The 23,703-nt window shown below is 36.5% G+C and overlaps 1 protein-coding gene across 3 annotated transcripts in view; it reads right to left on the minus strand.

Annotated features, from left to right (window-relative positions):
- CNTN1 (contactin 1) overlaps positions 1 to 23,703 on the minus strand; it is a 274,708-nt gene that overhangs the window by 117,603 nt on the left and 133,402 nt on the right. For all 3 annotated transcript variants that reach the window (XM_027844389.1, XM_027844390.1, XM_027844391.1), the window contains 2 exons: positions 20,340 to 20,464; positions 16,935 to 17,052 (listed from right to left, as the gene is read on the minus strand). In XM_027844389.1, coding sequence (XP_027700190.1) covers positions 16,935 to 17,052; positions 20,340 to 20,464 — 243 coding nt within the window. The remainder of the gene's footprint in view (positions 1 to 16,934; positions 17,053 to 20,339; positions 20,465 to 23,703) is intronic.

Below are 23,703 nucleotides of genomic sequence, written 5' to 3' on the forward strand. Positions count from 1 at the left end.
CTGGGTCCCCAGTCTCCTGAAGCTATAAACTCTGTTGTACTAGTGCTTCTCCTAGCCCTGGGACTGTGACCCAGGATTGCAACCCAGATCTGAGTATGGGCAACGCAACAGAGTCCGGCCCATAGTGTCAGCAAAGGGACCCTTGTAACCTCCTTCTGACCGGTGGTCTAACCTCCTTACTGCCTGTGGGCTGAAAGTTCTAGAAGCAGTTACTGCCACCACTGATTCAGTCACTTTTGAGGACTGCTGCTGGTTTGCTAAAGCACAGCCTGTTTTGTCAAAGCCTACATTCTACTCTCACACCACTGCAACAGACCTTTCCTGCCAGCCTTCTGAGTTGTCCTGGGCTCAAAAATTGTTTCACCCTGTCCTTTTGTGAGTTTTGCTGTGCCAGAATTTGTTTTGAGATATCTTTTAAAGTTATTTGAAGGAGAATTTGGCAGAACTCAAGTGAATTCCTGACTTTTCTCTACCATTTTGGCTCAACCCCCAAGAAAATGGGTTCTTCTAAAAGAATGTTTATTGATTTCATTAAAGAAAAAACCCCAGAGAAGGGATCTTTTTTTTTTTTCAGAAAAAATCATTATGTTTGAAAAACATAAGCCCAACAAAAGAAAAAACAAATTTATAACATAGAAATAAGATACCTTTAGCGGCCACTACATGGCACAGTAGCACTTGGCCTGGAGTCAGGAAGACCTGATTTTAATCCAACCTCAGATACTTACTAGTTGTGTGACCTGCACAAGTCACTTAACCCTGTTTGCTTCAGTTTCCTCATCTATAAAATGAGCTGGAGAAGGAAATTATAATCCCAAATGTGGTCACAAAAAGTAGGATATGGCTAAAACAACTAAACAACAGCATGTATTGTTAAGTTCCACTATATTTAAAACATTCTTAAAATGCAAAAAAAAAACCAAACCAGTGCAGAAGTCCTTTACAGAATATCATAAAAGAATAAAGAAAAAAAAAATGATAATGATTATAGCTAGTATTTATATAGAGCTTTTAAGGTTTTGTTAAACACTTTTACAGACATCTCATTTTCTCCTCATAACAATTCAAAAAGATAGGTACTATCATTATCCCCATTTTCCAGATGAGGAAATAAGCAGAGTAATTTGCCCAAGATCACTCAGCCAGTAAATGTCTAAGGACAGATTTGAAATCAGGACTCCCTGAAAAGTTCAGTGCTCTATACGTTGTGCTTAGAAATAAAGCCTCTTCAATCAGATAGTTTGCAGTCAGTGGCCTAGAATAACCCCTTTGACTCAAAATTACTAGAGAAAAATGTTTCCCAGACGTAGATCACTTCATGTAGTAAACAGTTGACTGGACATTAACATAGATGCCTTACTCTTATATATATTATTTTTACTTGTGTTGCCTATCTGGTGTTTTGGTTTTTTTTTTTGGTTGTTCTAGATTCCTTCAATTTCTTTCTATCCTCTAAATTCACTCTGGATATACTTAATTATGACTGGTTACACAATTATGATCATTGCCAGTTGTCTCTTGGAGTGTTCTAACTCTTTTGGAAGGTCAACTAGGGACCAGATTTAAGACAAAACTGGACTACCTGACTGACTGGTAATAATGTCTTAATCTGTATCTAGGAACACCTTAGTTCCAAGAAATCCAGGTCCCCACATCTAAGTGTGGATACTTACTACAGTTCAAAAACAATAGCACCATAAGATGTGTAGGTAAAGACTGATTTTTAAAATTATTGTGATTCATTATTGTTAATTCTGCTGTCTTAGAGCAAACTGACTTTTTTAAAAAAAATTGTAAAAGTGTTTGGTCACCTTCACTTCCTCCCAGCCCTTGAATAGAGTGTTTTTTCATACTGGTTATAAATTCTGCTAGTTGCATTCCAAATATTTCCCCAGAGACCCATCTTTTCTCACTGTGAGAGATGTTACTTTTCTGTCCAAAATCACTATGAATGCTGCTTATTACTTTTGTAAACTTTTCAGAGTAGTTGGACATTTGGGCATAAGTTCTACCTTAAAGCAAGACTAATCCCTTGTTTGGGGTGTCACTTTCTGACATGTAGTATGTCATCATTTAAAATTTTCCTATAGAATGAAAATCATAACCTTCTTATCAATGTTTAATAAAGATTTTTTTTTAAGGCAATTGGGGTTAAGTGACTTACCCAGGATCACACAGCTAGTAAGTGTCAAGTGATTGGTCTGAGGCCGGATTTGAACTCAGGTCCTCCTGACTTCTGCTCTACACATATTTAGCATCTATCCACTGCGCCACCTAGCTGCCCTCTAATCAAGATTTTTCTATTTGTTTTTTTTGGTTTCTCAGAGAGAATGAAAGATTGAGTGCCTGGTCCATTCCCTAAATTTACAATCCCTATTTGGTGTCCTTTACCTAAATTTCTGGGGTAACTTTAAGGACAGCAAATTTCACAAGAACCACTGAATTAAATTTTCACAGACCAAAATTATTTATTAACTTATTATATATTATTAGCTTATTATATTATTATTATTATAGTTTTGATTCCCTCCAAATTTTTAGATTCAAATATATTAGCCAATTACTCCATGTTTAAAGAAAAATTAGGATGTCTAATACTATTGTAAAAATTGAATTCATATAAATTATAATCAATATTCATATTATTGTGTAATTATCACATAGAATTAATATTGTTATAGAATTTATAGTATAGAATTAATATAACTGTATAATTAACATGAAATGTTAATATATAATATAATGAAAAAATATGAATTTTTTTCATTGCTATTTTAAATTTAGTAAAGAACTGTGCTTTATGGAAAATAGGTGAAAGCAATAGTATTATGCCTTTCTCCTTTTTAAATTATGGCAAATTTTTATTGTAATCCTTCCAACCTCCTTTATTCTAGCCTTCCTTTTACCGTGGCCTTCCAACTAAGCCTGGGGTATTTTGCTTGTTGCTTATGCAAAATGAGAAGTGACTCCTAACTCATAAGTAAAATACTCAGAATGCTGAATCAATACTGTGGAACTCTTAGAGGAGCAGAGTTGGTTCCAGAGCTGTTTTAGAGAAAGACATGTGTGGCTTAACACAAACTTTAAGGATGAGAGAGAGAAGAATGATAGATGCTAGATATGTGTAGAGCAAATTGGCTCTTCAAGATGTCCTTGTTTGCAGCTTGCCTCCCTAAAGCCTTTGGAGTGAGATTGAGGTCTCTCTCCCTTCTGAAAATCTCATTCACTATGATATATTCTAATCTATTGAACACCAATTTCTGTTTGTTGGGTTTATGTGCTATCCACTCTTTGTCTTTCATGGAACCACCATTGGGTGAGAAGAAGTTAAGTTGGCAAATATAAGCTGATGACTTTTATTCTGAATTGTACTGAACAATATTTAAGGGGGGACAGATAGATGCAATTTCAGTCAGATAGACCCCTTGGAAAAAGGAAAGAAAAGGGATAAGCTCCTTCCCCAGCTTCCCTCAAGATGGAAATCAATTTTCCTTGGAGAGGGGTGGGTTGGATTCCAAAGATATCTAATCAAGCTACCTGGAAGCCCCATTTAGACATCTCATGTGGACACACTTATCTTACAGAAGCACACGCATGCACACACACACACATCTTACATTAATTGATATACAAACCAACATTACTTGCATTTTAAAATTTGATATTAAATCAGAAGAGGCATTGTGACTGTCTCTGTACATGCAAAGAAAAACAAAAAAAAAATGAAGACAATTATTTAGAAAAGTCAAGGCACCATATTGTCCTGATCTATAAAGACAACTTAAGCCAAAGTGATTTTTGCTCTTAAGCAACAAGTGCCTCATTTCTCTATTTTATTTTGACTTAACTTTATTCATCTTTGTCATCAATAAATAACTTACTATATTTCTAAGGATTTTTTTAAAAAACAGATTTAGGAGGCAAAGCCAAGATAGTGGAGAAAAAGCGAGGAAGCTGCCTGAGCTCTCCCTAGTTTTCCCTGAAACAACTTTAAATCAAGCCTCTAAACAAATTCTGGAGTGACAGAACCCACAAAAAGATGAGGTAAAACAATTTTCCAGCCCAACAATAACTTAGGACTGTAGAAAAGGTCTGTCTAGGGCAGCTAGGTGGCACCATGGATAGAACACTGGCCCTGAAGTCAGGAGAACCTGAGTTCAAATCCAGCCTCAGACCAAACACTTGACACGTACTAGCTGTGTGACCCTGGGCAAGTCACTTAACCCCAATTGCCTAAAAACAAAAACAAAAAAAAAAAACAAAGAAAAGGTCTGTCTCACTTCAGTAAAAAAGGAGGGTAGCCCAGCAGAGGTGGTGTCCAGGTAAGCCACCAGGAAGTTCTAAACCACAGCACAAATCAGCCCTGCAGCCCTGGCTTAGTAGGCCAACAGCACAGCAGGCCAGCTGTGAGGTCTCCAACCCCAGTAAAGCAGGCAAGCCCTAGAACCCCCAACATGACTAGAACAGGCCATCCCAGCTCAATGAGCATGCAGCCAGCCCTGGAGGCACAGAAAGCCAGTGACCAGACCCTGGTCTCCAGTGAAAGAAACTTGCAACAGTGCCCCTTGTACCCCAGGAGCAGAGTTCAACTTTAAAAGTCATGAAAAGTCTGGAAAAATAGCAAAAAAAAAAAATCCCTGACCATAGAAAGCTTCTGCTATGACAGGGAAGATCAAAACAAAAAACTCAGAAAACTCAGAAGAAGACAATCAAATTGCCTACATATGAAACCTCAAAGAAGAATATGAATTGGTCTCAAGCCCAAAAAGTCCTCTTGGAAGAGCTCAAAAAGGATTTTAAAAATCAAATAAGAGAGATAGAAGAAAAATTGGGAAAAGAAATGAGAGTGATGCAAGAGAATTATGAAAAAAGAGTCAAGAGCTTGGTAAAGCAAACAAAATAAATGGAAAAAGATGTACAAAAATTCACAGAAGAAAACAACTCCTTAAAAAGTAGAATTGGCCAAATGGAAAAGGAGGTACAAAAGCTCACTGAAGAAAATAATTCCTTAAAAAGCAGAATTGGGCAAGTGGAAGCTAAAGACTCTATGAGACATCAAGAATCAATCCAACAAAATCAAAAGAATGAAAAAATAGAAGAAAATGTAAAATACCTCATTGGAAAAACAACTGACCTGGAAAATAGATCAAAGAGAGATAATCTAAAAATTATTGATCCATGTGGAAGCCATGATCAAAAAAAAAAAAAAGGACAAAACATCATCCTTTAAGAAATCATCAAGGAAAACTGCCCTGAAATCCTAGAACCAAAGGGTAAAATAGCAATTGAAAGAATGCACAGACCAACTCCTGACAGAGATCCTAAAATGAAAACTCCAAGGAATGTTATAGCCAAATTGAAGAATTCTCAGGTCAAGGAGAAAATAATGGTAGCAGCCAGAAAGAAACCATTCAAATGTCAAGGAGCCACAGTCAGGATTACACAGGATTTAACAGCTTTTAAATTAAAGGATAGGAGGGCTTGGAACATGATATTCTGGAAGGCAAAAGAGCTTGGATGACAATTGAGAATCAACTGCCCAGAAAAATTGAGCATAATCTTTTAGGAGAAAAAAAGGAAATTCAACGAAATAGGGGACTTTCAAACTTTCCTGATGAAAAGACCAGAGCTAAACAGAAAGTTCAATCTTCAAAAAGACTCAAGAGAAGCATAAAAAACTAAACAGGAAAGAAAAAAAAAACATTATTTAATAAGGTTAAACTATTAAATCTCTATATAAGAAGTTGATACTTGTAACTCTTTTTTTTTTTCAGCCAAAGACAAGGTTTATTAGAACATCCATCATATTGGGCAGACTCTTAAGGAGTCTGAACATTAGTGAACTATTGGTTAGATTTTAAGAATCTAAGTATCTTAATGGAGACAAGATGGACTTTATATACAGAAAGACTGTGGGAGGGATTTAGGAGTGATCAAGTAGTCTGGGAGGTGGGGGGACTGTGAGGTAATAGAATGCCAGGGACCTGGAGAATGGAACCTAGCTAGGATTAGGGTGGGAAATGGCTGGGGGCCACAGGGAGGTAAAACAATGAAGAACTAGGCTAGATTAAGGGTAACAGAATTGGGAGATTGGGTGTAGCCACAATAAAAGGCCAGTTGATAGGATTATAGCCTCAGGCAAATGCCAGAGATTTGGCCATGTGAGAAAGTCCAGGGCTTTTCCTTCCTAGATTCCAGATCCTGTCCTCATCATTCCCCCCTCAAACAAATGGGACCCAAATTCTTTTGGGGTAAGAGGCAATGGTCTTGGCTTCCAAAACTGCTTCCTGCTGGCAAGGGGCATGGAGTTGTCCCTGCCTCAAGGGAGTCCCAAAAGAAGTTGACTGGAACTGAGCCCAGGCTGCATCCAGGTAATGATAGGAGGACATTGGCTGGTACCCACTGTTTGCTGCCAACTGTAGGTGAATGGCCTGTAGTCTGGAAGACACAAATCTGACAGAAAAGACTGCAGGGCCCAGATATAAAGCAGATATAAATATGGGAGGATAAAACAAGTCCTTAGCTCTGTTTGGATTCAGAAAATTCAGTATTCCAACCATGCAGTATCAAATCTACCTCAAAGCCAGACTCAGGAATAGCCAGGTGGACTATATTCCTTTTCAAAGGAGCATAATGGGGAAACTGAGCCATGAGGATCCCATCTTAAACTGAGGCTAAAATTGTCCTCTCAGCTTTTTCCCGATGCTGACTTCCCACCAGTATCACATTCTCTGAGTAGCTTGTGGCATTTCTCTCAAATGATAGATTATTGATTATTGATAGATTATGACCCATCAGATAACTCCAAATAAAATTCTATGAGCTTTTACCTCAAACAGCAAGTTTCAGTAATCACAGCTTAGGAAAAACTTTTCCAGGATTTATATCTCAAACTTAAATTTGTCCTGGTGTAAAAAGTCAATCATTAGAGATTTCTATACACTTGCAAATTCTCAGCAAGCCATACATAACCCAAACTAGTTTATACATTAAAACAATATCACACAATAGCCAAATTATTGTAGCAGTAACTAAATTATGAAAAGTTGCTTGACATAACTGACACAAAAAGTTCACCAATTTGAAACTTGAAACAAACCCATTACCAATCACGTGACTTCAATTTTGTTAAATTCATTTTCAAATTACTTTACACAGAGAATCAACATCTCATCATTAACAGTTAAAACTACAACTTTAAGAAGACCATGCTTACCCAAGTTCAGAGGCTAGATTCTTTACCTTGAGCAGGATGTGCTGAACCTGGGTGATGCTTCCAGACAAAGGTTGCCGAAGGGCCCAAATCCATTGCTAGGGGGCCCCTTAGCTGCTGCCCTCCCCCCTCCTTCCTTTCCCAGGTGGGAAGGGTATAATCAAAGATGAAGGGTAAAGGGTGAAACTCTCTTTTTCTATGAGAGGGGTTAACAGATACCTTCTTGACTTAAGCGAAGGGAGTGGGAGAAAAGAGCGACCAGGGTTGTAAGGAGGAGTTTCAAAACTCCTTAATGATCAATCACAAAACCTCCAGAATCTGCCAAGATATTTTTAGCTGTTCTAACTTTCCCCTGTAACCTCCATGAAAGAGAATGCAGGGGTGTAGAGAGAAGGGAGTAAGTAAGCCTCAGGAAACCAAAAAGCAACTGCAGTTTTCCCCAATTCTCTAGCACTGAGAGAACTGACAGAATTGGGCATACCCTTCCAGATAGGGCATCCGTCCTCATCCTCTATGCTGCGGAAGGTGTACCCAGGTCCATGGCCTCAAACTGACCCGAGAGCCTGAGAGAGTCAGGCTGAGTGCAAAACAGCCTCATAACTGTCTGCCAGAAAAGCAGACTTGGGGTTAGGCAGTTTCCCCGTATGGGCCACCAAAATGTTGAGGTTTAGGGGTTAGGGTGCTAGGACCCCAAAATCACAACATGCAGATACTGCCTGAAAGAACTCGACCCAAGCCTTCTCTCAGCCAAAGACAAGATTTATTAGAACATCTGTCATATTGGGCAGACTCTTAAGGAGTCTGAACATTAGTGACCTATTGGCTAGAGTTTAAAAATCTAAGCAAATACTTAAGAACTCTTAAGAACTGTACCTCTATTAGGGCACTTAGAAAGAGTATACCTAGAGAGAGGGTGTGGGCATAAGTTGAACTAGAAGTGATGATATAAAAAAAAAATGAGTGAAAAAAAGGATTGTATTGGAAGAATAGGGAAAGAGGAGGCAGAGTGGGGTAAATTATATCACGTGAAGAAGTGCAAAAGATCTAATTACAGTGGGGGGGTGAGCACTGTTTGAACCTTACTCTCATTGGATTTGTCTCAAAGTAGGAATAACATACACAGTCAGCTGGGACTAGAAATCTATCTTACCTCTAGAGAAGCAGGAGAGAAAAGGGAAAAAAGTAGAGGAGGTAATAGAAGGAGGGCAGATTGATGGAGATGGTGGTCAGAAGCAAAACACTGTTGAGGAGGGTCAGGGTGAAAGGAGAGAGAGATATATAAACAGTGAAAAAATAGTATGGAGGGAAATACATAGTAATCATAACTGTGAATGTGAATGAGATCAACTCACCTATAAAACAGAAGTGGATAGCAAAGTGCATTAAAAACCAGAACCCTACAATATGTTGTTTATAAGAAACACATTTGAAGCAGAGAGAGACACACAGAGTAAAGGTAAAAGGTTAGAGCAGAATATATTATGCTTCAGCTGAAGTAAAAAAAAAGCACGATTAGCAGTCATGATTTCAGACAAAGAAAAAGCAAAAATAGATCTAATTAAAAGAGACAAAGAAGGAAAACTACATCTTGCTAAAAGGTACCATAGACAACGAAGTAATATCAATACTACACATATGTGTACCAAATGGTATACTATCCAAATTTCTAAAGCAGAAGTTAAATAAATTACAAGAGGAAACAGACAGTAAAACTATACTAGTAGGGGACCTCAACCTTCTCCTCTCAGAACCAGATATATCTAACCACAAAACAAACAAGAAAGAAGTTAAGAAGGTGAATAGAATTTTAGAAAAGTTAGATATGATAGACATCTGCAGAAAACTGAATGGACGTAGAAAGGAATATACCTTTTCTCAGTCGTATATGGCATCTACACAAAAAACTGAGTATGTATTAGGGCAGAAAAACTTCACAATCAAATGCAGAAAGGAAGAAATATTAAATGCATCCTTTTCAGATCAGTATACATTACATGTAATAAAGGACTATGGAAAGATAGATTAAAAATTAATTGGAAACTAAATAATCTAATCTTAAGGAATGAGTGGGTCAAACAACAAATCAATAATTTTATCAAAGAGAGTGATAATGATGAGAAAACACACCAAAATTTATGAGATGCAGCCAAAGCAGTAATTAAGGGAAATATGTTGTTAATCAATAAAACATAGAAAGCGCTGATCAATGAATTGGGCACGCAACTAAAAAAGATAGAAAAAAGTGAACTAAAAATCCCAAATTGAGCACCAAATTGAAAATCCTAAAAATCAAAAGAGAGATTAATAAAATTGACATTAAACTAATAAATAAAACTAAGAGCTGGTTTTATTTGAAAAAAAAATAAAACATATACATCAGAATAATACATTATGACTAGGTGGAAGTTATACAAGGAATGCAGGGCTGGTTCAATATTAGGAAAACTATCAGTATAATTGACCATATCAATAACAAAACTAACACAAATTATTTAGCAATAAGAGAGGAAAAAGAAATTGAAGAAATGAGAATAGGCATTGAGGAAACAAATGTATCACTCTTTGCAGATGATATAATGGTATACTTAGAGAATCTTAATGAATCAACTAAAAAACTACTTGAAATAATTAACCACTTTAGCAAATAATTAACAAGTTTACCAGAATATAAAATAAGCCCACATAAAGCATCAGCATTTTTATATATTACCAACAAAGCCCAGTAGCAAGAGATAGAAAGATAAATTCCATTTAAAATAACTATAGCCAAAATAAAATACTTGGGAATCTATCTGCCAAGACAAACCCAGGAACTATATGAACACAATTATAAAACACTTCTTACACAAATAGTCATTTCTAAATAATTTGGAAAATATCAGTTGCTCATGGATAGGCCAAAGTAATACAATAAAAATGACAATTCTACCTAAATTAATTTACTTATTCAATGTCATACCAAACTACCAAAAAATTATTTTATGGAGCTAGACAAAATAATAACAAAAGGTCAAAAATATCAGGAGAATTAATGAAAAAAATGCAAAGGAAGGTGGCATGGCAGTACCAGATCTAAAATTATATTATAAAGATTCAATCATCAAAACTATTTGTTACTAGCTAAGAATAGAATGGTGGATCTGTGGAATAGATTAGGTATACAAGACACAGTAGTAAATGACTATAGAATCTGCTGTTTGATAAACAGTATATCCAGATATCCAGTTACTGTGATAAGAACTCACTATTTGACAAAAACTACTAGGAAAACTGTAACATAGTACGGCAGAAACTAGGCAGAGACCAACATGTCTATACCAAGATAAAGTCAAAATGGGTACATGATTTAGACATAAAGGTTGATACCATAAGAAAATTAGGAGAGTAAGGAATAATTTATCTGTCAGATCTATGAAGAAGGGAAGAATTTAAGAACAAACAAGACATAGAGAACATTACAAAATGCAAAATGGATAGTTTTGATTATATTGAACAAAACCAATACAATAAATTAGAAGGAAAGCAGAAAGCTGGCAAACAATTTTTACAGCAAGTATCTCTGATAAAGGCCTCATTGCTCAACTATATAGAGAACTGAGTCAAATGTATAAGAATATAAGCCATTCCACAATTCATAAATAGTCAGAGGATATGAACAGGCAATTTTCAGATGAAGAAATCAAAGCTATCTATAGACATGAAAAAATGTTCTAAATCACTATTGATTAGAGAAATGTAAATTAAAACAACTCTGAGTTACCACCTTACGCCTGTCAGATTGGCTAATATGACAGAAAAGAAAAATGATAAATGTTGGAGAAGATTTGGGAAAATTGGAACACTAATGCTTCATTGGTGGAGTTATAAATGGATTCAACTATTCTGGAGAGAAATTTGGAACATATGCCCAAAGGGCAATCATACTGTGCACACCTTTTGACCCAGCAATATCACTACTACGTCTGTATCCCAAAAAGATCATAAAAAAGAGAAAAGGACCTACATATACAAAAATATTTATAGCAGCTCTTTTTGTGATAGCAAAGAATTGGAAATTGAGGGAATGCCCATCAATTGTGGAATGGTTGAACAAGTTGTGTATATGAATGTAATGGAATACTATTTTGTTATAAGAAATGATGGGCAAGCAGATTTCAGAAAAACCTGGAAAGACTTACATGAACCAATGCTGAGTGAAGTGAGCAAAACCAAGAAAATATTGTACATAGTAACAACAACATTGCGTGATGATCAACTATGACAGACTTCACTCTTCTCAGCAACACAATGATCCAAGACAATTCCAAAAGACTCATGAGACAAATTGCTATCTGCATCCGGAGAAAGAACTATGGAGTCTGAATGCAGGTTGATGAATACCATTTTCATTTTTCTTTTAAGTTTTTGTTTTTGATGGTTTTCCCCTTTTGTTCTGTTACTTGTTTCACAATGTGACTAATATGGAAATATGTTTAACATGATTTCACATGTATAACCTGTATCAGATTGCTTGCTGTCTTGGGGAAGGAGAGAGACAGGAAGGGTGAAAAACTTGAAAATCAAAATCTTATAAAAAATGAATATTGAAAACTATTTTTACATATAATTGAAAAAATAAAATACTATTTACTAAAAAAAAAAGAAAGCAAGAACTGATAGAATCTGAATGCATACTGAAGCACACTATTTTCACTTTGTTTCTCCTCATGTTTTTTTTTTCCTTTTGTTCTGTTTGTTCCTTCATAACATGACTAATGTGGAAATACATTTTATGTGATTGGACATGTATAATCTATATCTATACTGCACATGCATTATCTATAATCCCCATCTTGGGGAAGGAGGGAGGGAGAAAATTTTGGAATTCAAAATCTTATAAAAAATGAATGTTGAAAATTGTCTTTATATATGATTGATAAAAAATAATACTTATATTAAAAATATATTTAACTTAAATGCTTCAAAAATCTTACCTACTGTGCACTTTATAAGTATCACCAGATCTTTCATTCTTAGAGACAATAGTCTTTTGGAAACCTGATGCAAAAATTCCCCTGTATTATTTTTTGTTTGCAGAGAATTCTTGATCCTGTATTTCGTATTTTATTTTACTCTCTAAGTGATCTTATTCTGTATCCATATTCTGTAACAAATCTAAAGCCTTTTCTCTGTCTCTGTGTGAAGAAGCCCATATGCGCAAAAATTCAGTTTTCTCTTTGAAGACAGATATTTAAGCTTTTTCCATGATCACTATTAGTTAAAGAAAAACTCCATTCTCAATACTCTCATTGAACATTATCTCAGCATTTCCTGCAAGGTTTGTGTGTTCTCCTTGAAAAATTATCCCTGAGAACTAACTGACCTTGTCCCATCTTTAATCTCCAGTAGCCAGTGAGTCTATATACATGAGCCCCTATCAGTAATTTCAGGATTCATGTGGGATCCATAAAACTCACAAAAGCATTCCTTAGAGATAGAGAGAGGTTGTCTCTGTCCCATGTGTGGGCTATGCTCGCTTTCTTTGATGCAACCAATAATAATCCCTCATCCTTGTGATGCTAACCAATGATATAATTTCTGTTCTATTCTTTGTTCTATGTTTATAAAAATGAATTGTATCTTTAATTCAAGGTCTTTGGCCTGAGGCAGAGCCATTGATCCACCCATCCTTACAAGTTTGGCATCTTAGGAATAAACTGTTATCTTGCACAGAGAGTTGCCTCAGTTTACCCCTTTGTTAAATTTCACACACAAGTTTGTCTCTTGACCAATCAACTATACAGGGTGTTCCAAATCTTTTAGAGTAGTTTTAAGCTTAGTCTTCCCCAATTTTTTCATTTTTTTTTTGTAACTAGGAATAAATCAGCAAACTCTAACATCATTAGCTAGAATTTTCCACCAACATAAAAACATTTTAAAGACCTATTTTTTGTCTCCATTCTCGATCTTTCAAAAAATGCAAATTCACAGTGCATGATTTTATTGTGAACTTTATGGGTCTTCTTCTTTTAATGCTTCAGAGATTCATAATTCCATCAGTTTGCCTCATTTAGTTCATCCACTCCTGCTTGCTATCATCCTGTATTTCCTTTCTTTTGGGTTAACTTCTTGTGAAAATCATCTACAATTGTGCCTCTGTTTCTCGTTTTACTCTCTTGTAAACTCTCTGAAGTTTGGATTCTGATCTCATCATTCAACTGAAACTCCACAGCTACCAATAATTTCTTAATTGTTTAATCTATTGGCCTTTTCTCAGTTCTTATCCCTCTTGAACTCCAGGCAATTTCTCCTTGATAATCTCTTCTCTCCAGGTTTTTGGGGAAACTTCTCTCTTCTGATTCTCCTGCTGCTTGTCTGATTATTCCTTTTCAGTCTCCTTCACTAGATATCTAAGCAGGTCACTGAATATGGCTATATAGGTAGGGCTATACATGGGCCAAAGACCTATAGTGCATCTCAACCACTCAGAGCTACACTGATCATATGGATATGATCCTGGAGAAATGGGTTGAACACTTCCACAACATTCTCAACAGATCAATAAGACTATTTACCTCAGATTGAAGTCAATCCCTCTCTAGCTGAACTTCCAACTGAAGAAAAGGTTTTGAATGCCATCAGGCTCCTCTCATGTGGCAAACTGCCTGGAGCTGATTCTATTCCAGCTGAGATTTACAAGACAGGGGCTGCTCATACAAAAAAGGACTGAAATCTTCTGGGTTTTATGGCAAGAGAAGGTTATCCCCAGGAGTTCAAGGATGTCTCCATTGTCCATCTCTATAAAGGAAAAGGAAATAGGTTGTCCTGTGACAATCACAGGTGTGGGGGGTGTCTCTCTGTTAGTTATTGCCAGTAAGATTTTTGCCAGAGTCCTCCTTAATAGGCTGATCCTTCACCTGGAAAATGGTCATCTACCTGAGAGCCAGTGTGGCTTCAGAAAGGGCTGAGGAACTGTCGATATGGTGCTTGCTGCTCTGGACAACTCTAGGAGAAATACCAGGAGGAGAATAGAAGTCTGTATACTGTGTTAGTCGATCTGACCAAGGACGTTGATACTTTCAGTCATGAGGGCTTGGCATAATTTGGTTGCCCAGAGAAGTTCATAAGTATTGTTATGTCTGTTCCATGATGGCATGTTTGCATGGGTTCTGGATAATGGATGATGCCTTCATGCTGTTCCAGTACTAATGGAGTGAAGCAGGGCTGTGTGGTTGCTCCCATGCTTTTCGGCATGATGTTTTCAGTGATGTTGTCAGACACCTTCAACGAGGATGAAAATGTCATCAAGGTCAGCTACTGCACTGATGGTAAATTAACAGGAAAAGGCTACAAGCCAAGACTAAAGTGGAAGAAGAGTTGGTGTGTGACTTTTTGTTCAAAGATGACCCTCTGAAGCTGAGATGCAATAAAGTATGGATTGATTACCTGCCACTTGTGCTAATTTTAGCCTGACAATTTATACCAAGAAAACTGAGGTTCTCTACCAGCCAGCACTGCACCATCCCTATGTGGAACTATCAATTACAGCAAATGGAGAAATTTTGAATGCTGTGGATAAGTTTATTTACCTTGGCAGTATACTTTCCAAGGATGTACACATAGATGATGAGGTTGATGCGTCAGTTGCCAGAGCTAGCTCAATGTTTGGAAGCCTCCGAAGGAAAGTGTGGGAGAAAAGAGGTATTAGGCTACAGAAGAGGTCTACAGAACCACTGCTGTGTGCTTATGAAATCTGGATGGCATATCAGTGCTATGCCAGGAAATTGAATTACTTCCATTTGAATTGGAAGCGATTCTTAGGAAGATTCTGAAGATCACCTGGCACGATAAGATACTGGACACTGAGGTCCTTTCTTGGGCTGAACTGCCAAGCATTCAAACGCTACTGCGGAGAGCTCAATTCTGATGGATTGGCCACATTTTTTGAATGCCAAATGTACAAAAAGACTATTTCACAGAGAACTCACACGAGGCAAGTACTCACATGGAATGGAAGTCAGAAGTAGCAATATAAGAACATTCTCAAGGTCTCTGTGAAGAAGTTTGGCATTGACTGTGAGACTTAGGAGACACATGGCATGTCTGCATCGAAGAAGGCACTGTGAAGGAAAATTGCAGTAGCTCAAAAGAAACGTGGAACAAGCAAATTTGAAGACATCTCCACTCCAAATGTTTACTGGACTATTTGTGCCAAACTTGTGGTAGATGCTTCTAAGCTCATATTGGTCTGATTAGCCATAGTCAGACAAACTGAACCTTGATCCTGATATAGTGATGTCATGTTGGTCCTCTCTGAGAGCAAAGGACAATAACCAACCATTCAGGTCACACCCACTGAATGAGAAGGCTTTGCCTTGGGCCTCCAGCCATACTACGTTACTTGTTTCCTTATCAGCTCCCATGGATTCAAATACCTTCTCTCTGCAGATGATTTTCAAGAAATATTTATCCAACTCTATCCTCTCTCCAGTCTCACACCACCAAACTGTCTTTTGGACATCTTGAACTGGATATCCCAAGATATCTTAAACTCAGCATGCCCAGAAGTGAACTAACTATCTTTCTCCTAAAACTGTCCCCTCTTCCAAACTTTATTTTTACCATAGGAGGTACCACTATCCTCCTAGTCACCCAAACTCACAATCTAGGTATCATCCTCAACTCTTCTTGCTCTAACTCCTCACATTTAATATGTTGACAAGTTCTGTTTATTCTACTTTTGTAATATCTCTTAAGCACATGCCTTCCTTTCCTCTTACACTGTCACATTTTGATGCAAGCCTTCATCACTTCGTACTTGAATAATTGCAATAGCTTTCTTGTTGGTCTCTCTGCTTGATCTTTTCCTACTCCAGTCCATACTGCAATCAGCTGACAAAATGATCTTCCTAAAGTACAAATCTGATCATGTTACCATATCACCCCATTCAATAAATTTGAGTGGCTCTCTATTATCTCCAGGATCAAATTTAAAATCCTCTGTTGGTTGTTTAATGCCCTTCACATCCCATTCCCTTCCTACTTTTTCAGTGTTCTTACATTTTATTCCCCTTCTCATATTCTAAGACCCAGAAACATTGATCACTTTGTTGTTCCTAGCACAAAATACATGTCTTTTCAGTGAGTATCAGGTCTAGAACACTCTCTCTTCTTGACTCCACCTCGTGGCTTCCTCAAATCTCACCAAAAATGCACTTTATGCAAGAAGCTTTCTCAGTCCCCCTTAGTGTTAGTGCCTTCCCTCTGAGATAACCTCCAATTTATCCTGTGAATACCTTGTATATATATATAACTGTTTGCATGTTGTCTCTCCACTAAAATGTGGTCTCTTTCAGGGCAACTGCATTTGCCTTTCTTTGTTTCCCTAGTGCTTAGTGTAATGCTTGGCAGATAGAATACACTTAACAAATGCTTGTTGACTTCACTTGTTTGTTGTTCTCTGATGAAGATCATAATCCCAATTATACCAAAAGAAGTGTTCTTTATGAGTAGCTGTTGCTATTGTTCATCACCTGATGATCAACCTTTTGGCAATGGCCTGATTTTAACATTTGGAAATGTGAAATAAGGATTGTGGAATAACATGTGGAATCACAGTGAACATATGGTTGGTCAAACAATAAATATCACTATATGAACATGCATAAAAGTGATGAGCAGATCATTTGGACCTAGAGTCTTCTGGTTACAAGTTAAAATAAAAATTTGAAATTAGATTTACCCAGAATCTTGAGCTCAGCATTCGCATATATCGCTCCATGGGCATTTTCAGCTATGCATTGGTACATTCCAGCATTATCAAAGGTCAGCCCATACAGTCTCAGCTCACCTTTATGGTACTAAAAAAAAAAAAGGTAAAAGAAATATTCTTGATAATATTTTATAGAAACTATTTTACACAGGCTTGGACTTAGTAATTCCTGCACATGAAATAATAAGATGAACATTTGAAATTTCAGACTGAAGACCTCAGCAACCTGGGTGATGGGGGCACATGACTTTTCTATTAAATGGGGATGATAACTACACAGTTTACCTCATGAGAGTTTTGTGAAAGAAGCATTTTGTAAAATGGAGAGAATCATGTACACCTGAGCTATTTATAGTAATAATTATTATTATTTACACTATCTTTACTATTAGATAACTCAAAGTAGATAGGATATTTATGTCATGGGGAAGTAAGACCCACTTACCATGGCCTTACTCTTGTGCTATTCTTTTTTTTTGTTTTTTTTTGTTTTGTTTTGTTTTGTTTTTGTTTTGTTTTTAGGCAATTGGGGTTAAGTGACTTGCCCAGAGTCACACAGCTAGTAAGTGTCAAGTGTTTGGTGTGAGGCCAGATTTGAACTCAGGTCTTCCTGACTTCAGGGCCGGTGCTCCATCCACTCTTGCGCTATTCTTCCTAATGAACTCTAAGTATACCATTTTCTCTCTTTGGCCCAATTGAAAGGTTACAATTGAAAGGTAGTAGAAGATCCCATTGCTGAAACCTCTCTCCAAGACTAAGTATATTACTGGTAAGAGTTTCCCTCTTATTGTTTTTGTGGGATCAGGAAAACTGGCAAGAAATAGGGAGAAATATCAGGTGGCAGAAATGGATGAATAGGAAGAAAGGGAAAGTAAAACAGAGGAAAAAGGGAGAGAAAAAAAGAGGAGGTATCAGTACCATATATGTATCATAAAATGAACTTAGTAGGACTCCACCTATTTTCCCAAATAGTTTATATAGTATTGGAATTAGTTGTTCTTTAAACATCTGATAGAATCTACTTGTAAATCCATCTGGCCCTGGAGATTTTTTCTTAGGGAGTTCATTGATAGCTTGTTCATTTTCTTTTTTTTGAAATGGGATTGTTTAAGTATTTTATTTCCTCTTCTGTTAAGCTGGGCAATTTGTATTTTTTTAAATATTCATCCATTTCACTAAGATTATGATATTTACTGGCATACAGCTGGGCAAAATAGCTCCTAGTTATTGTTTTGATTTCCCCTTCACTGATGGTGAATTCATCCTTTTCATTTTTTGATGTTAATAATTTGGTTTTCTTATTTCTTTTTTTAATCAAATTGACCAAAAGTTTATCTATTTTATTGATTTTTTTCATAAAACTAGCTCTTAGTTTTATTTATTAGTTCAATAGTTTTCTTAATATCAATTTTATTAATCTCCCTTTTGATTTCCAATTTGGTGCTCAATTGGGGATTTTTAATTTGTTCTTTTTCTAGCTTTTTTAGTTGCATGCTCAATTCATTGATCTCTTCTTTCTCTATTTTATTCATGTAAGCATTTAGAGATATAAAACTTCCCCTAAGGATCAATTTTGCTGCATCCCATAAATTTTGGTATGTTGCAGCATTATTGTCATTCTCTTGGATGAAGTTATTGATTGTTTCTATGATTCATTGTTTGACCCACTCATTCTTGAAAATTAGGTTATTTAGTTTCCAATTAATTTTTAGTCTATCTTTCCATGGCTTTTTATTACATGTAATTTTTATTGCATCATGATCTGAAAAGGATGCATTTAATATTTCTGCTTTCTGCATTGTATTGTGAGGTTTTTATGCCCTAGTACATTGTCAATTTTTGTGTAGTTGCCTTGTACTTCTGAGAAAAAGGTATATTCCTTTTTGTCCCCATTCAGTTTTCTCCAGAGGTCAACCATATTTAACTTCTCTAAAATTCTATTCATCTCTTCAACTTCTTTTTTATTTATTTTGTGGTTAGATTTATCTAGTTCTGAGAGGGGGGAGTTGAGGTCCCCCACTAGTATAGTTTTGCTGTCTATTTCTTCCTATATCTCCCTTAACTTTTCCTTTAAGAATTTGGATGCTATACTACCTGGTGCATATATATTTAGTAATGAGATTACTTCTCATTTCTAAATATATACAGAGAATTGAGTCAAACTTATAAGAATAAAAGTCATTCCCCAATTGATAAATGGTCAAAGGATATGGAAACAAGGGAACAGGCAGTTTTCAGAGGAAGAAACTAAAGTCATATGAAAAAATTTTCTAAATCACTACTGATTAGAGAAATACAAACCAAAACAACTCTGAAGTATCACATCACACCTATCAGATTGGCTAACATGACAAAACAGGACAATGATAAATGTTGGAGAAGATGTGGGAAAATTGAAACACTAATGCATCGTTGGTGGAGTTGTGAAATGATCCAACCATTCTGGAGAGCAATTTGGAACTTTGCCCAAAGGGCTATCAAATTGTTCATACCCTTTGACCCAGCAATAACACCTCTAGGCCTGCAGCCCAAAGAGATCATAAAAACAGGAAAAGGACCCACATGTACAAAAATATTTATACAGAAATAGAAATTGAGGGGATGTCCCTCAGTTGGGGAATGGCTGAACAAGTTGTAGTATAAGAATGTAATGGAACACTATTATGCTATAAGAAATGATGAGCAAGCAGACTTTGGAAAAACCTGGAAAGACCTATATGAACTGATGCTGAGTGAAACGAGCAGAACCAGGAGAACATTGTATATAGTAACAGCCAAACTGTGCAATTACTGACTTTGATAGACTTGGCTCTTCTCAGCAATGCAAGGATCTAAGACAACTCCAAAAGACTCACATGGAAAATGCTATCCACATCCAGAGAAAGATCTACAGAGTCTGAATGCAGATGGAAACATACGATTTGCTCTCCTTTTCCTTTGCTATTTTGTTTTATTGCTTCATTTTCTTGGTTCCTCCTATTAGTTCTAATTGTTCTTTATATCATGACTAATGGGAAAATATGCTTAATATGAATATATAAGTAGAGCCTATATAAAATTGCACACCATCTTGGGGGGAGAAGGAGAGGAAAAAGAAGGGGAGAGAATTTAAAATTCAAAATATTATGGAAGTGAATGTTGAAAACTAAAAATATATAAATTAATTATTAAAAAAGATTCAAAAATAGAAGAGGGGCGTAAGATGACTAGAACCAGTTTAAGTTAGTCATAAAGGAGATATTTTGCACTCTATCTCTGGTTGCTTGTTTTTACATTTATTTACACAATTTAGGGCCTAGGCATATGTCACCATAGGAATAATCTGAAACGACATGAACATTTTTTTAAAAGTAACAAAAAATATGTGTGACCTACCGCATATCCATTTTTCAACCATCTGATTGTAGGGATAGGTTTGCCAGTAGCCACACAAGGCCAGTATAGATCACTGCCTATATCTGCCTCTGTGTCATTGATATGTTCTACCCATTCAGGAAATGCTAAAGAATAAAGATAATATCATAAATATGAAATGTAATAGCTGTCATTAAGCAACATTTTTTGCCATTTTAAACCATTTTTCACTTTAGGGATATAGACAAATATTATTTTCATTGAAATAAAACAAAAATCACGGATGAGTAGAATTGCACTGCCCTGGGTTAGGTATAATAATGCTATGTTACATATTATAGTACAAAGTGACCATATTTCATTACACCTTTCCTCCCTTTCAATGGATTGTAGTCCCATGTGGCTAAAACCAAGGGATCTTGGAGACCACTATACCTCCCCAGGATCACGAAGGTTTTGGAGGACCTTCTCTGAATGACAGCGATTCCTTGTAGTAAATTGTTTGCAGGCTCATTTCAGGGTAAGTGCCAATTTAATTAGAGAAAGTTTTTGCAGTTTGGGTTATTTATTGAGAACACTGCAGACATTCCATTACACTACCTTTGAACCCAGAAAGAGAAAATAAATTTACAAGCCAATGGCAGAGAGGTGGGAGTTGGTATGGTTATTCTTGAGTATGCTTGAAAGATACTAGGTCACATACCCATACCTCATGAGAGTTCTATATAGGAGATTTCTTCTGAGTTTTTTTTTCTCCATTCCCCTCCCATGATCAACCACACTCCTGCTTGTCCCCCTCCTCATAAGGTGTGTGATTGGGCTGAAAAATACGAGTCGCACTTTGAACCTATACTAAATGTTGAAATGTCATTTCTAATTTCTGAAATACCATTTGGCATGAAGAGGAATCATATTCTTAATTTGTTATGAGTGAATAACCTCTTGAGTCTTGTAAAAAAAAAAAAAGGAATAGTACATTATGGGAGGAGAGAAATTATCAGAATGATCCAAATGGATTGAGAACTGCAAGGATGACCTGAGCTAGAGACATATTTAACAAATGCTATATAAAAAATAAATAAATAAATACTTAGCTTATGGGCAATTGGTAGGAAAAGGAAAAGTATTGAACTGAATAGTACACCAGGTAGTCCAAATTAGGAAAACTCAGTTTGACTAGAACACCTTCTCATTTATGGGCCCAAAGAAGCAAAACAAAAGACCTCCACTGACCATGCAGATTTAAATAAAGGAGCCTATAGAAAACCTGTTAAAAGGTGGTATGATGGACAAAATCATTATTTTTGGAAAGACAAAGGACCACGGGCACAAAGGCCCTAACAACCTGATTCATGAATACCACTAGCAGGATAATCAGAGTCAGAACTGTTTTTGTTGTTTACAAATGTGGACTAAACGACCACATAACGTCCAATGTACTTGACAGCAGAAGGATGACTAAGAGTGGAAGAAACCAATTACCATGTAATCAGCACAAAAAGATGAAGATTGTCTTGGATATCTACAAATTAAGTATGATCTCCCCACTGGCAAACTATTGCAATGGTCCAAGTGTGAAATAAGCGCCTACACTAGGGTACTATCAGAGGAGAGAAGGAAATATATTTGAGAGATGTTATAAAGGTGAAATCGGCCAGCCTTGGCTGTATACAGATTGGATGTGAGTGGGAGAAATAGGGGAAGAGTTGAGGATGACTTCTGAGTTGTGCACACTGGACACTTGGGAGGAAGGTAGTGTTCTTGACAGTAATAGGGAGAAAAGGGACAAGGTTTAGGGAAAAGATAATGTGTTCAATTTTGGATATATTGAGTTTTAAATGCTAACTTTATCTTCATCACACCCCTTTTCAGCTTCTTTTTCTGTGTTGGCTTCTGCTATTAGAATATAACTTCATTGAGGGCAAGGATTGTCTTTCTTTTACTTCTAGTTGTAGTCTTAATACTTAGCACAGCATCTGGAACATAGTAAGCTCTTAATAAATGCTTGTTGATAAGCAATTCCAGCCTATTTAAAGTTGCTTTTCAGTTGTTTCAGTTATGTCCGACTTTTTATGACCCCATTTGGGGTTTTCTTGGCAAAGATACCAGAGTGGTTTGTTATTTCCTTCTCCAGCTTATTTTACAGATGTGGAACTGAGGCAAACAGTTTTGTCCAGAGTCACACAGCTAGTAAGTGTCTGAGGCCAGATTTGAACTCAGGAGAATTAGTCTTCCTGACTTCAAGCCTGACACTGTATTCACTATGCCACCTCACTGCCCTATTAGCATGATATTGCAAGTAAAAATCTGGGACTCAACACCTGAGAACTTGGACTATATATGCAGTTTGTATATTCATCTATAGGATAGTATAAGTAAGTAAGTAGCAGTAGTTAGTATCATAAGAGCATTGGGCCTTCAAACTCAATAATGCATTATGAAAAGTCTGACTTTATTTAATCTCCAATGCTAGAAGAAAGGGAAAATTAGTTGAGGCAATTCAACAAGAGGACAAAGATGTTCTCATTACATGAGTGAGAAGTAGGATGTACTTGAGAAGCAACCCACAGAATTTATCTTGGTGATTCACAATCATTCTACAAGTGATCTAGGAGATTCCTTTATTAGTTAGTCAGTCAACAAGCATTAACTAAGTGCTTATTATGTGCCAGGCACTGTGATAACCAATAAGGATCGAAAGAAAGGCAAAAAACAGTACTTGCTTTAAAGTAGCATACATTCTAATAAGAGAGACAATATGTAAGTAACTAGATACATAAAAAATACATACAGAATGGATAGAAGGTAATTTGAAACAGTAATAGCAGCTGTGGGGAGAGGGGTTGGGGAAGCCTTCCTACAGTGACCTGAGCCTTGAAGGAAGCCAGGGAAACCAAGAGACAGAGCTTTTGCAAAAGTACAGAGAAGGGATACAGAGAAGGGACATGGAGTGTTGAGTGTGAGGAACTACACATAGGCCAATGTAGCTGTAACGTAGAATGAGTAAAGAAAAATAAAGTATGAAAAGACTGGAAAGGTAAGAATGAGACATTTTATGAAGAGCTTGAAATATCGCATAATCTCCTATTTCATCCTGGAGGAAATAATGAGTCACTGGAGCTCATGGGGAAATGAACAGAGGATGGCACAATAAAGTCAGATCTACACTTTAGAAGAAATACCTTGGCAACTAAGTTGAGGATGGAGTGAAGTGGAACAGAGACATACAGCAAAAGGCTATTGCAATGGTCTAGTCAAGAATGATGAGGGCCTGAACTAAGGTTGTGTAGAGAACCAGGATGAGATGTAAAGACATAAGTGATAAAATCTGGCAATAGACTGGCTATGTGGAGTGAGTGAGAGTGAAAAATTAAGGATGACAGAA

The sequence above is a fragment of the Vombatus ursinus genome, unplaced genomic scaffold (assembly GCF_900497805.2).
Source record: "Vombatus ursinus unplaced genomic scaffold, bare-nosed wombat genome assembly UNPS02014941.1, whole genome shotgun sequence".
Lineage (NCBI taxonomy): Eukaryota > Metazoa > Chordata > Mammalia > Diprotodontia > Vombatidae > Vombatus > Vombatus ursinus.